This window comes from Carassius auratus, chromosome 23 (assembly GCF_003368295.1).
Source record: "Carassius auratus strain Wakin chromosome 23, ASM336829v1, whole genome shotgun sequence".
Taxonomy (NCBI): Eukaryota; Metazoa; Chordata; class Actinopteri; order Cypriniformes; family Cyprinidae; genus Carassius; species Carassius auratus.
The window spans coordinates 2,464,825-2,479,577 of record NC_039265.1 but is presented as its reverse complement, the minus strand read 5'-3'; the positions used below and the strand labels follow the sequence as shown (position 1 = coordinate 2,479,577).

The 14,753-nt window shown below is 39.3% G+C and overlaps 1 protein-coding gene across 1 annotated transcript; it reads left to right on the top strand.

The window, feature by feature from the left end:
• The first annotated feature begins 10,653 nt into the window (after positions 1-10,653).
• On the top strand, positions 10,654-14,284 carry mafba (MAF bZIP transcription factor Ba). Its single transcript, XM_026199211.1, has one exon. It carries the CDS (start codon positions 11,136-11,138, stop codon positions 12,303-12,305), a length of 1,170 nt encoding a protein of 389 aa, XP_026054996.1. The 5' UTR covers positions 10,654-11,135; the 3' UTR covers positions 12,306-14,284.
• The last annotated feature ends 469 nt before the right edge of the window (positions 14,285-14,753 follow it).

Below are 14,753 nucleotides of genomic sequence, written 5' to 3'. Positions count from 1 at the left end.
CAGCCATGTGCTGGAAGCGGACAGACTTAATGTTGTAACTGAGAGTTAAAACTGCAGGGCTTCATGTTTAACGGTGGGGGTCTCAAGCCAAATTCAGTTTATTTCAACCAACAAATCAGTTTTGTCATTTTGTCCGTTAATGTTAACAATATATATAATTAGTGTACAGTACAAATATTATAAAGTGCCATGGTGCAAAATGACTTGTTATAAGCCTTATAAACTTGTTATATATATATATATAAAAATGCACAAAATTATATTTTAAAAAGGTGCAGACTGAGTTGGCTGTGTTACGAAAGAAAAGTTGTCTGTGTGTGAGTAGAAGTGAGCTACAGGTGATGTGTGTGCTTCACCATATTTCCCATATTATACTCCCATCAGGAGTCCATTACCACAGGAAGTTCCTTCCAGAGTGATGCTGGAGTAATCGGCTCTAAAAGCTTCTGCCCTCCCTCTCACTTTCACTTGTTGAGATCCATGACAGATTTGATTTAGTGTTTCAGACGGACAAGCTCACAGCCAAAACACTGCATGTTTTTTTTTTTTTTTTTTTTTTTTTTTACTTAGACTAAGTCTACTTTGGGCAAAATTTGCACGGGAAACCAGAGCAGGAAACTCTCCCCTGTAATTACAGAACCAAGTGATAAGTACCACAATTAACTCCCTCTATCTTTCTCAACATCTGTCTCTCTTTCTTTCTCACTTTATTCCTCTACATGCTTTCTGTAGCGATAGGGTGCTGAAAGCATATACAGGAAAACCACTTAAAAGCCCTTTCTGTTGAAGTATGTTAAAGATAACCTGAGAGAATATAACAAAACACGACCCGATCTCACCTAACATTGCATTCTTAATACATCAACATTAATATAGAGTCATGCAGCTATAACAGCTTCCCCTCTTCTGGAAAGTCTTTCCATAAGACACTGGAGTGTTTCTTTGGGAATTTTTGGCCATTCGTCCAGTAGAGCATTTGTGGAGTCTTTGCAATCTCTGTTCCAGTTCATCCCAAAGGTGTTTAGTTGGGTTGAAGTCAATCCACTCCACTAGAAAGGACCTCTACTGCCCTGAAAGACAGCGGAGACCAGGACAACTAGAGCCCCAGATGCAGATCCCCTGTAAAGACCTTGTCTCAGAGGACCACCAGGACAAGACCACAGGAAACAGATGATTCTTCTGCACAATCTGACTTTGCTGCAGCCTGGAATTGAACTACTGGTTTCGTCTGGTCAGAGGAGAACTGGCCCCAACTGAGCCTGGTTTCTCCCAAGGTTTTTTCTCCATTCTGTAACCGATGGAGTTGGTATATGGAGTAACCGAAAATTGAGTGTTTACTATTGTCATTTTCCATTACTGACACAATGTTTTCCTTTTTAAATTTGTAAAGTTGCTTTGACACAATCTGTATTGTTAAAAAACCCTAAATAAATAAAGGTGACTTGACTTGACTCTACAGAATGGGTTTTCACTGCTCCAGAGTCGAGTGGTGACATGCTTTGTACACTCCTTCTGATGCTTGGCATTGTACTTGGTGAAGTGATGCTTCCATGAAACTGCTAGACCAACCCATGATGCTCCAGCCACACAGTTTTTGTGCTGATATTAATGCCAGTGGAAGATTCTTCAGATGCAACTTTTACCCACCATATCCTGAAGCACTCAATGACCCACTCTGTGACTTTACATGCTCTTCTGTTCACGGCTGAGTTGCTGCTTTTCCCAAATTATTCCACTTTCCAATAGCTGATCGTCGAATATCTAGCAAGGATGAAACTTCACAAATGTACTTATTGCAATGGTGGCATCCTATCACAGTACCACACTAGAATTCAGAACGACCCTTCCCCTTGGTTTTATACACCTGTATCAATGGGTCGGACTGGAACACTATACAGTCAATATACTATATAGTTAATCATCATTAACAATAAGTGCAATGAGTGCAATTTTACTCAAGATATAATATAACATTAAAAATGTATTTTTATAATGCACAAAATAACTAATAGTCCTTAAGGAAATGTATTATTATTATTATTATTAGGTAAAATATGACCTAAAAAGATTCACCATCTATGGAGAAGATAAAGAAGGGGATGAATACTGCAGATGAAAAGAAAACTGGTAGAAAAGAATAGGTGTATATTTCATAGAGCACAAACTCTGAAATCAGAGAGACAGGACTGGTGGAAGTGTTACAGTTGTACAATGCAAGACTTCCTTAAAGCACGTGTTAGTGATGGTATTCCTGAGCCTTGGAAATATCAACAATGTTGAGAACGTAAAGAGAAACTAATTTAATGAATGTGGCACGTGGGCTGGGATGGCAGTGATACATGGTTTGGTTCAACGATTGATAAAAGAGAGGAAATTTCTAGGAGACATTCACCACAGCAGATATGGGTGCAATGCATCAGCTATTTACAAACCAAAATGACTAATAAACATCCATTCCATATGATACAGCGCCTAAACATAGACCAAATAATGACTACTAAACAGAAATCTACACACAAAACTCAAATAAAACAAGAGAGGAAAAATAACAAATAAATAAATTATTGCAATTAGGCCATTTAAAGATATCCATTCTGAGGTTCACGATGTGTTGTTAACACTCAGCTTCAAACCGGCATGTCACACACACTTTTCCTTCTCAGGACGCAGGTCCAGGTGCTCAGTTCTGCCAGATTAGATAGCAATTAGAGAACATTTATAAGAAAGAAAAAAGAGAAACAGATACAGATTGCAGAAGTGCTTCAGATAATGCCTGCTGAGCAGAATTAGGATCCTAACTTCAACTCTTCTTCTTCCTCTGCTTACTGAGAATCCCCCCCCCCAACCCAAACAAAGGAAAATAATCTTTAAGGCATCAGATATGTTGATTAGCATGAGGATACAATACTTAACAAATTGCCTAAAACAATTCTTGAAAACAAAAATGTCACACACCAATGTCACACTAACAGAAAATAACAGGAAAAGCTACAAACTACAAACTCTCTCTCTCTCTCTCTCGAAAGGCATCAAAGGCCGTGCTTTTGCTATCAGATCTTTAATATCCCTCAAATTTACGGCATGTCAATGATGCAGAGTCTTAATGCACTCTGCGACGGACAAAATGAATGTGTGTCAGGCTCTGGCTTTATGAAGCATCTTTTTCATTTGGACTAGTTCAATCCAATATACCAGCAAGACTTTTAAATGGTCACCGGTGGTATTTGTTTATAAAATCCCTTGTGTGCAGTCATTACTTAGAGCTACACGCACACACACACACACACACACACCAAACCATTTAAGAGAGAGAAAAATCACTTTTCATTTATAAAACCAATAAACAACCCTCTGACTTCCCCACCGGCAGTTTCCGTTTGATTTGACAAACAAACAAATAAATAAATAGGAATAAAAAATGAGTGAATAAATGAACAGAAGTAAGAGGAGTAGATGAGGAGGTGTGGGACGAGGCTGGAGAGCTGCACGGGGGAAGAGGAGGGGCGCACAGGGAACGTCTTTGTTGTGATTCGTATCCCAGATGGATGGCTCTTACAGAGCCGTGTATTTATTTTTCCGGGGAGCTACGTGGGAAGATTTGTTATTCCCTGGCGTTCCCTAGTTTTTCACATTGCTCTACATCCCGGGCTCCATATTTCATCCGTACACCCCCAATTCCCAAACAGATTTATTTACAAGCTATACCCTTGTTTGCTCTTTCTTTTTTTATCATCATCTCTCTCTCTCAATCGGACGCAGGTTTCTTTAGTACGTTGAATTGTGATTCACAGGTCCTGCAAATGCAGAAGGGTCATTTAGGTGAAAAAACTAGTGTACATTTATACACGCACGTATTAGTACCTAAATGGTACGCATATAGGTACTTCCTCTATTATATATTTTGTACAATTTTCAAGATTTTCATTATTTCATTTGATTATTTAGATAGCTTGCTATTTTTATATTCTTCTCACACTAAGTGAAATGTCTGCTAACTATCAAAATTATTTAGCTTGTATTGATTTGTTTATTGTGTGAAATATATATGATGGATTGTATAATGGCATTGTCAGTTAGCATAATTGTTATTAAGGTTTATGATCCTGCAAAAACTTGCCATTAGTGTTTTGTTTTACGTATATATTAGTCTCTAATTGGTACATATTAGTAAAGGTACTGCCCCAGTGACACATCTTTTACCCTTTTCATTATTTTCATTACTTCATTTGTTTATTTTGATAACTTACTATTGTTGTAATCTCACACTAAAAGAAATGTCTGATAACTTCTAAAATCTGAATAATGGAGTTGCATAAATTGCAAAAGATTGGAATATGAACATGAGCTTGGCTGAGGGTTTATATATCACAGTAAATGAAGCATGTTTATACATTTTTTACATCTGGGAAAAAATTAATAAATAAATGTGTATGCATGTGGGAAAAGCACATGTGTATCTATAACTAATGATTTTGCATTATACAGAAAAGTCAAACTATAGCCAGGGCTATAGACCACTGCCTGACTGCCTCTTACTAACATCACACCAACATTAATCAGACTTGATGGATCGTTCATTTCTCTCTCTCTCTCTCTCTCTCTCTGTGTGTGTGTGTGTATGTCCTCACTCTAACCCCATCCCCCTTCCCAAAACAACTACATCTTCTATCACTTTGGCACAGATGCACTATGCAGAGTCCAACAGATGTATCGCATTGAACAACAACAACAACAACAAAATCTCATAAAATTATATGAGAGAAGATTTATCCTCTTGACTTTAAAATATGAAGAGTGGACTATCCATTAATGCTTAAGAAACCATAACTTTTCTCTCCACCTTCTAACTTTTCTGTAGAGGAGGAAGAGTGACATATATTGGTGTGATGGAACAGTCCATATTCATATGTTTTGGTGAAGAATGGAGCAAACCATTTGAGTTTGTGGGGGAGAATGGAATGCATTCAGACTCCAATATATCAAGACTAAACGGCCTTGTCTTTGAGCAAGGGGTGAGAAAATCTCTCTCTCTCTCCCTCTCTCTCTCTCTCTCTGCCATTATCTGAAAGAAGATAATCTTGTAGTTCAAAGGGTTTCCCACTAAATCACAAGATTTTCACATCAAGCAGCTTTAAACTAACAAATAAAATCATAATTTAAAACATATATATAATATATATATACTCTTAAAAATAAAGGTCCTTCATTAGCATCTGTGGTTCTATGAGGAACCATTAACATCTATAGAAACTTTCCATCCCATGAAAGGTTCTAGTGGAAAATAGTTCTTTAGATTTTTTAAATGTTCTTTATACTAAGGGAACAAATAATCACTGAAAGGCTTTTTTGGGTACCAAAATTTTATTTATTTATTTATTTAGTTTGTGTGTATGTGTGTGTGTGTGTGTGTGTGTGTGTGTGTGTGTGTGTGTGTAGTTGAGTATATCAAAGTCTAATAATGCATGTCAATAGATATCAATACATATTAAATATCAACATATGATACACTTCAAAGTCTAATAAATTTGGAGAAAACATGAAGTTACCATGTCTTTTGCAAGTTAGCATAAACAAAAAAAAAAAGCAATCAAACAAACTTATAGGGAATAACAATTAATAAACAAAGAAAGTATCCGTAATACGCTATCTTGTCTAATATTTCAATAAAAATCTAAATTCATTCTTGCCCCGTCCACTGTTCGTTTTAAACATTACACTCCCTGATGCCCGTCCATGCTTCCCCCTCGGCCCGTCTGTGCCCACCCTCCTCTTCCTCTCGGGCTCAGGGTCATTCATCACGGGGCAGGAGTGGAGCCCGGGGCCTGCGGGCTGCTGTCAGGTGCTCACATCGGCTCTTTGTGTCGGCCCGCAAACAAGTGTCGGATCAGCAAAAGTCTATTAAAGGCTGGTGGGCTTTTCACAAGCAATTGGCAGCGGGTCACTGACTCCACTGCTCCGACTCTCTGGACCCTCTTTGTGTCGCCGGCGTGCCGTGACAGATCCCGGCAAGATTAATGATTTTTAGCGAGCATTTCTTTTTTTATTTCCAGCACCTCTCCTCCTCTCCGGCTCATCCCAGCTCACAATTACTCTACTAATTGGAGAGTTTGCGCTTTCCTCTCATTTCCTATCGCTTTTCCTAGCAGCCTGCATTAAAGTCTTGCAGAACTTTCTGTCAAACTCCAGCAGTACGCGCTGAATTATACTAATCATAGCAAATATGCGTTACATTAGCGTATTTGTAAAAATCGCATTTATTTTTCGCTACCCAATCAACACACTGTATAGTGAGATAAGTGCGCTTTAATGCCTCATATCTGTTCCCGAGCCTCGCTTTTCTATCAACTGATCTATTTCCCATGTTTAAAATAAAGGCTTTTAATACGCAGACAATCTTATTTACTATGCAATACTATAATATATCCACATTTCACAGAATTTTGGATTAGGCGCGAAATCACAATTCATAAAAGATCGTTTTTGCATTATTTTACTTGCTGTGTCATTTTTTAAGAGAAAAATAAATAAATAAATAAATAAAACCGGACACAGCCCATAAAACTTTTGTTTAATCAGTTTAAGTCAAAACAGGCGTACTTTGGGGCTATATTTGCTAAATGTCACGGACAATGCAAAATTATTGAATTGATAATATAAATAATATACACTTTATATTCCGCAGCTTTGATATATGTTGTGAAATAAACTAACAAATAAAATCAATAAATGGCTGATTCGTATTCAATCACAATGAGTGGAAATAAAGTGGGTCGGATTACGCATAATAAAGCCATATGATGTCCGCTTAATTTGGCACAATATCAAGCTGGACAAAGCAGCAATCTAATATTGTTTCCCAATCATTTGTATTTTTTAATACCCCTGTATTTTAAGCCTTTTTTTCTTTTTTTTTGCGTGCCTGTATATAGTAGTACTAAATTATAGATATTAATAATAAAGACGATGATTGATTATAATAAGGAGGTGATTATCATGCAGGTCAGACAGAATCATTAAAGCAGAAATAAACCTTAACTCCATGTCTAATAGCAGTATACTTAATTTAACTATTATAATTCAAAGCCTAGTGACAGAGCCGTATTTCATAAAGCCGAGCACTAAACCGTTTTCAACTTAAAAAGCCTGTTATTGTGTTAATAGACGTGCATTTTTGATAAGACCTTGCAAAGTAGCTACTATGTATCTCTTTTATGTGGCACAGTACCACAATAGTGTCCGGTGTCTTAATAAACGTTCAAAAATAAACTGATGCAGTGCATGCAGTTTTCAAATAAAATCCAGTTTTTCTTAAAATGCAATCACAAATAAGCCATTGATTTGTGGGTCAAGAGTGAATTTGTCTCAAAGAGTGGAAGTGTAATGTTAAATGTCACTTTTCGAATAAAACAAATTTGACATTTTTATTATTTATTTATTTATTTGTCAACCAGCCAGTTAATCAATCAAATAGTTTGTTTGGTCTTTGCAAAAAAGAAAAAAAAAGAAAAGAAAGAAAAAAGTGCCAGGTTTGGTTTGCTGTCTACTCAGGTTTTGTCCACTAGGGGCATCATATTCTTGTAAATCTGTCGGCTTCAGGTTGTGAAGTTACTGACTTTGCGAAAGTGGATCGCGCGCTGATTTCATCCAACGTCTCTGCGCGCGACACGCTTTATTTCAGATCAGCTGCACTCGGTTTCGCCTCTCTTCTTTTTCCTCGGTAGCATGTATCGGTGCAATGTAAGTCTAAATATGTATTGATTCCTATCGTTATTATATAAACTACTGTCATAATTTCCGTTTATGCTTATGCATTTATTGTTTCGATCTTAAGAGACTTCTAAGGATACTTTAAAAAACATTTACACCCATGCATACGTTGATAATGTTTTATAGTGCAATCACTTTCGCTTAAAATGTGAACATGTTTGAATTTCACGAGTATTAAAGCATCCCATTGATAATCAATTATACATCACAAGAGAACTGGTTTGAGACGTGAAAAAAATGCGTACATTTTACTTTTACTTTTCATTTTCCTTTTAAATATGAAATTTCATAACATAACTTTGACTGGCCATAAGAATAAGAATCTTCCAGATAAGTTCTGTCACGTATTGATATAAATAACGCTAAATCGGTTCAAGTTTATATATATATATATATATATATATATATATATATATATATATATATATATATATATATATATATATATATATATATATGTGTGTATGTATATATTCGTGTCTGTCACATATTGATAATCACCTCTCCTAATAGATGATGCATTCTGTTTTCCACTGTACTCTTCTAGAAAGCAACCGCCCATTACCTGCGTGTGTCCCAAGAGGAGGATCAAGAGGAAACAAGAGAAGAGAGAATACTTTTTTGTCCGTCTGTCTCACCCTCGTTCCTCACACACACATGCACTGTTCTGATTCAATATTAAATGTGCATTTCCCCCGAAAGTCTCCTGCAATGCTGTGAACTAAAAACACCACAAACGCACTCGACTAGGCTTGTCTTCACACTCGCAAAAACGCAGTCATGAGTAACAATAAAAGTCAGGAATATTTCATACTTATCTTAATGTCCACGGCTGAACGTCCTATGTCCTTATGAGCGGTAAAAGGGTATCAAGACAGCATCCTTTCCAATCCCAGTAAACTCCTGAGGCCTGGGTATTTACCGGCATGCGGTCCACAAGCTCTCCCTTTGTCAACTGCTCTATGAAACATCTCTGAGCTGATTTTATTTCTCTTATTCATTCCTAAAAATCGTAGGATGGGAATCTCGTTAGGCCAAATAAGCGTGCATCAACACTTTTTCCGCTGTCCATAAGCAAGAGGATCACTTAATAGATCATTAACCACCAATATGCTGCTGACATCAGAGTTTTTCAGCATCTCGCCTCCATTAGAGAGAGAGAGAAAGCATCAGCGGCGAGTCGGAGAGAATCAGAGCGCGTGACTGTACACGGGCCCGGTGCCGCGTGACGGGGCCCGGTGCCTCCACTGATCTGTGGTATCCGACTTTAGGGGTTTGTATTAGCCAACATCGATTAAATAATTAACAGTTGCCATTGAAATTGACGTGGAGATGCGATGCAGTGAATGTTTTTTTTTTTTTTTTTTTTTTTTTTGTGACATGGGTGAGTAAAAATCGCAGTGACCGACAGAGGTGAAAATAGTTATAGTGGATAAATAATTAAAATACATTTGTATATACAAAATGTATTAAATTTGAAGGATTCGCGAGTTTTGGTAAGTGACGCTTAATATGAACATATATTTTGTGCATATTGTAGCCTATAAGTGAATATTTCCGAATAAACTGACTGGACTGATCGTGTCCGTCATTCCCGCGACTCGTTCTTAAAGTTCATTCTAATCAGACCTGACCACAGAGGACAAGACATAATATTAAATGCCGAATCTAAAAATGCATTTTGCGTAAAGAGGCAAATACAAATAGCGAAAAAGTAGGGAAGGAGAAAATGTCGTTAAATGAAGAAATACATGCAAATATGGAATAAGTTTTTGAACAGGAATAAAAACAATAGATATTTAGTAGCCTGCTAATTAGTCACATTATCATTATACTTACAGGAATGGCCAATATGATATTAAAGTAGGTTTAATAAATAAGCTACTTCATATGTTTGTGTATATGACTTGTGCTTAACAAAACTGATCAACAGTCTTAAACACAACTCTGTGACCGTGCATGTTATGGGAGATTTATGATTGAAACACTCGTTAATGCACCATGCGACAACAGTTTTAGGTCTCAGTTTTTTTTAAGTGCACATTTATGCAAAATATTTATTTATTCTCATTGTTACTTACAGTTTATTTCCAGATAAACCCACTCATCTCGCAGTCTTGGCTAGCAGGAGCGCACGAGAGGAGCAGCTGGGCGCCACATGAGGGCAGCGTTGGGTGAGTTTTCCTGAATCCAGCGTCACCCGCAGCGCACTTCCCGCCTTTCACATCACATCTTGTCGTGTTGAAAATACAAAACTCAATAAAAATCGCAATAACACATACACCTGATGGGTCCCGGGCGTCCTCCCTCCTCATTAGCATCATCTACACCGACGACTTTCAACATCTCCATGATGTTCTGCAATAGCCATTATATTTGAACGAATAGTCTATGCTAAGTAATAAAACCCTTTTGTCCTTGTAAATGACACAAACACGTAGATGTTTGTTTAATTGAGTCATTTTGACAAAAGGCTACTATTATCATGATTTACTGACTATTTGTGTTGAAGTAGGCTATTGTGCAAACGTTGTTTGATGCAACAACCTGCTGCTGCATGTCACAGACTTTATGGTCTGTTTGGTTTATTTATACTTTAAATAAAACACTTTCACAGATCATCTCAAGCTTGGCTTTCATTTTAAACGCGCAATGAAACTAATTTTGAGTCTAGATGTTGTTTTGAATTAAATAAAGGGAAAATATCTGGATGCAATGCATGGAGTAAAACTTTTTTATATTTATTTCTTAAGGACGAGACGTTTTGAAAATATTGATGATCGACTTTATGTGCGGTACAAAACAAACGGTTTCTCGTTAGGCGCGCACATATCCAATCAGTCAATACACGAAATACCACTCTCCCTTTCTTCATCCCGTCAGCTGACAACACACAAGCAACGATCATTATGCTAATTCTCCAGATCTGACTGGTCGCCGGCCTCCTCTGACGTCACGCGCGCGTAGACTATAACAGCACCGAGAGCTCTGGCGTCCTGCTACAGTCTGAATACTCAGGAGCGAGTGCGAGCTGAACTCTCTGCGGTGCAGAGCTGGACAAACACAGCACCCATCCACCTCAACGCTGCTTCACTGGCTTAAGGACATATTCCTGGAGTATCCGGGTTCGGGACGGGAGCCCTTGTCCGGTACTCATTTTCGTCTTTTATTTATGTTTTGAGTTCATGCGCGGCGACGGGACAGAGACTTGACTTTTTCCAGTCGTGTCCAAAGACTGCAGCTGTCGAGCACTGCGCGTCCATGCGAGACAAATGTCTTTCGCAGTGCATTAGTCCATAAAGTTTTTTTTTTTGTTTGCTATTTATTAATATCGCTTTCTCCCGTTTGAACATTTCGAGCGACTCTGCATGCTCCAGCGCTCGAGCGCGTCGCGTTCGGAGACCCATCCAGAAAACTGCATGCGCAAAGAGAGGGAAGAAAGGCAAAAGTCGGGTTTCGCGACGCTGGTGAACACTTTGCTGAAGAACAGGGACACGATGAGCGCCGATCTCGCCATGGGGCCCGAGCTGCCCACCAGCCCGCTGGCGTTGGAATATGTCAATGACTTTGATTTGATGAAATTCGAGGTGAAGAAAGAGGCCTTGGCGGGACTCGACCGCTCCAACATACGGCAATGCAATCGCCTCCAGCCGCAGGGCTCCGTGTCCTCGACTCCGATCAGCACCCCGTGCAGCTCCGTGCCGTCCTCCCCGAGCTTCAGCCCCACGGAGCAGAAGAACCATCTGGAGGAGCTGTACTGGATGCCCAGCGGCGCGTACCCGCAGCAGATCGACCCGCAGACGCTAAGCCTGACGCCCGAAGACGCGGTGGAGGCTCTGATCGGTGCCACGGCGCACGGCCATCCTCCGCCCCCTCATGTGCAGCAGCAGTTGCAAGCAGGAGGCTTCGAGGGATACAGGGGAGCCCACCATCACCACCACGGCCATGCGCAACAGCAACAGCAGCACCACCACCAACATCAACACCAACAATACGGCGCGATGCCCCATCACCCCGATGACATGCCAGGTCACCACCATCACCACCACCACCACCACAGTCAGGACCCCGACAGCCCCTCTCCTATCTCGCCCGGGTCCCACCAGCAGCTCCACCACCGGCACCATCACCACCACCACCCCGGCCAGCAGGGTCACCACGGCGCGGGCGGCGGCCTGAACGTGGAGGACCGCTTCTCCGACGACCAGCTGGTGTCCATGTCCGTGCGCGAGCTGAACCGACACCTGCGGGGCTTCACCAAGGACGAGGTGATCCGCCTGAAGCAGAAACGCCGGACCCTGAAGAACCGGGGCTACGCGCAGTCGTGCCGCTTCAAGCGCGTGCAGCAGAAGCACGTGCTGGAGAACGAGAAGACGCAGCTCATCAACCAGGTCGAGCAGCTCAAGCAAGAGATCAACCGGCTGGCCCGAGAGAGAGACGCCTACAAACTCAAGTGCGAGAAACTGAGCGGAGCGAACGGGTTCCGCGAGGCAGGCTCCACGAGCGACAACCCGTCCTCTCCCGAGTTCTTCATGTGAGTGTGTGTTTCCTATGCCTGAGAGACTCTGCGCTCATTCAGATAACAGCAGATACAGTACTCATATTAGAAGAATAATCCACAAGAAATAATAATCTCATATCTAATCATCTTGGCAACTAAAATGCGAAGAACATGTTAGAATGTTTTCTGGGAAATGTAGTTTAGTTGCTTGTAGTAGGACTTTTACTCCTTTCGTAGAGATCTCACAACAAAAAGAAAAGCGAAGAACTGGCTTTTGTACTTCAGATAAAACCTTCTTTCCATCTTCTGGTTTGTTCTCGGTTGATCAGGATAAAGAAAAAAAAAGAAAGGAGAAAAAAGAGTTTGTGCTGAGCGGGAAGAGAAACTTGGGACTTGTTGTCACTTGGCCAGAAAAGTTGAGAGCACCAGATATGCAAACCTCCCTTCCTCCTCCTGTATAACGCGCCCGAGCGAGGCCACAGGGGACTTTATGCAACATCTCATTGGTTTATTGCTTGCTTGGTTATATATAGATATATATATTAAAAAAGAAAAGAAAAAAACACACAAAAACAAACACATAAATCTGCATTAAGATATTAATCCTGCATGCTGGACATGTATGGTAATAATTTCTATTTTATACACTCTCTTTCTTTCTTTCTTTCTTTCTTTCTTTCTTTCTTTCTTTCTTTCTTTCTTTCTTTCTTTCTTTCTTTGTGTTCATTATGTATCATAAAGAGCATGTTTTTGATCTCTAGCTCTTTTTTGGGGGGTATGAGACTGGTTCTCCGGTCTCTCATTGTATGGGTTCATCTGGACTTGTAAATATATGCAACAGCAAACCTACAAACCGACATCGAAGAGCTGATTGTTTCCCAAACTTTTCTGATTAGCTTCATGTTTCGGGAATGGATTTCCAGTAACGGGCATTTTGCAGTTGCATTTAAAGCAAGCAAACTTTGTAAAAGACGCGCACTTTGGGGGGAATGGTTTTGGTATTGGCAGTTTTTATTTCGATTTTTGATTGTTTCTTTGTTTTGGCAGAAACCGCCTTTGAGGAAGACATGCCGCACACGCACATTTAGTCATAGATGAATCTAAAGCACGCCTTTCATTTGGACTGGTGCTCATAGTCTCACGTCTAGTTGTAGCAAGACACAAATGTGTGTGTGTGTGTGTGTGTGTGTGTTTCTTCTTTTTTTTTTTTTCCTTCATGCAGGCTGTTGCATATTCTATTGCTATTCTATAACATAAGCAATATAGGTCGTATCTTTTTTGATGGGTAGGATTTCAACGAACGGGCACACTTTCATCGACATTTTTTGAGCTATATGAGCTGCCAGTTTTATAAACCAACATTTCAAACTGTAGTTATTATAATCCAGCTCGAGGGTGTAGGCTTCCTAAATCAGGGGTTTGTGTATTATTGCCTAACATGAAAACTACGCATGTGTTTCAACGGAGAGTTTCAATGATCAAATGTTAAATGTCTTCCTTTATTTGTATTTTTATTTTTCTGCCGGTCAGTAAAAAAATAAGGGATTCAGGTTCTGCATACTCTCAAAATTAAAAAAAAGAAATGAATAAATATATGTCTCATGTAATTGTTCTGTTTTTTTGTTTGTTTTATTATTATGTCGATATTCTGGTTCTGCTGGCCAGATGCATAGTTTTTATTTTAATGATTAAATTAACAAACTGTCAGATCATATTGAATAAGCATGGTGCTTGCATCTAAGAAATATTGTTAAAAGTCATGCATTTAACAATCTTTTTGGTTTATTACTGATTCAACTGTGTTGAAATCAAATGTAAACTGCAGCAGCGGGTTGTTGTTTTGTTTGTTAATTTCATGTATTATGAGGGGATCAATTTTCAAATCTGTTTATATAAATGGAAAAAAATAATAGAGTTCAATTCGGACTGTTCCATTCAGGCTGGTTTCTGTTTCGTTTTTGCTGTTTTTGGAAGAAATGGTTTCCTATTTTGCTTATTAAAGTCAGTGAAATGGCATTGATTTCGTAGCCACTTATTTTCTGCGTCAATTCCTGTGTCTGTCAAAGTTATGCAACATTTCGGCTTAACTGTATGCCGCATTGTTATCACGCATCACTGCAATCCACTAATCAATTAGTCGTCAATCAGCTTTTATTGGAAGTTTGGCAGAGGAACGATATTTCCCCGGGGCTGTTTGAGCGGGTCTCTCGCTGAACTTTGAGCTCAAACGACCCGCGCGCAGAAATGCGCTCCTGCTGTTAATAACGGGACTCAAGTTCGACGGTTAACTGACGATTTATTGAAATAGAATTAGCCCTCACATAGACCATTACTTGGTAAGACAAAGAAGAAGAAGAAAAAATATGAGGTTGAACTACTTTTTATTAGTTTATAGCGGGTTACTTAAAATGGATATAAAATAAAAGGACGTTTTAGACTATTTTACATAATTAGAGAGAGAGAGAGAGAGAGAGAGAGAGAGAGT

Bases quoted from the DNA above. Each gene is read 5' to 3' on its own strand.
- mafba (XM_026199211.1), top strand. From the start codon at position 11,136: ATGCTCCAGCGCTCGAGCGCGTCGCGTTCGGAGACCCATCCAGAAAAC.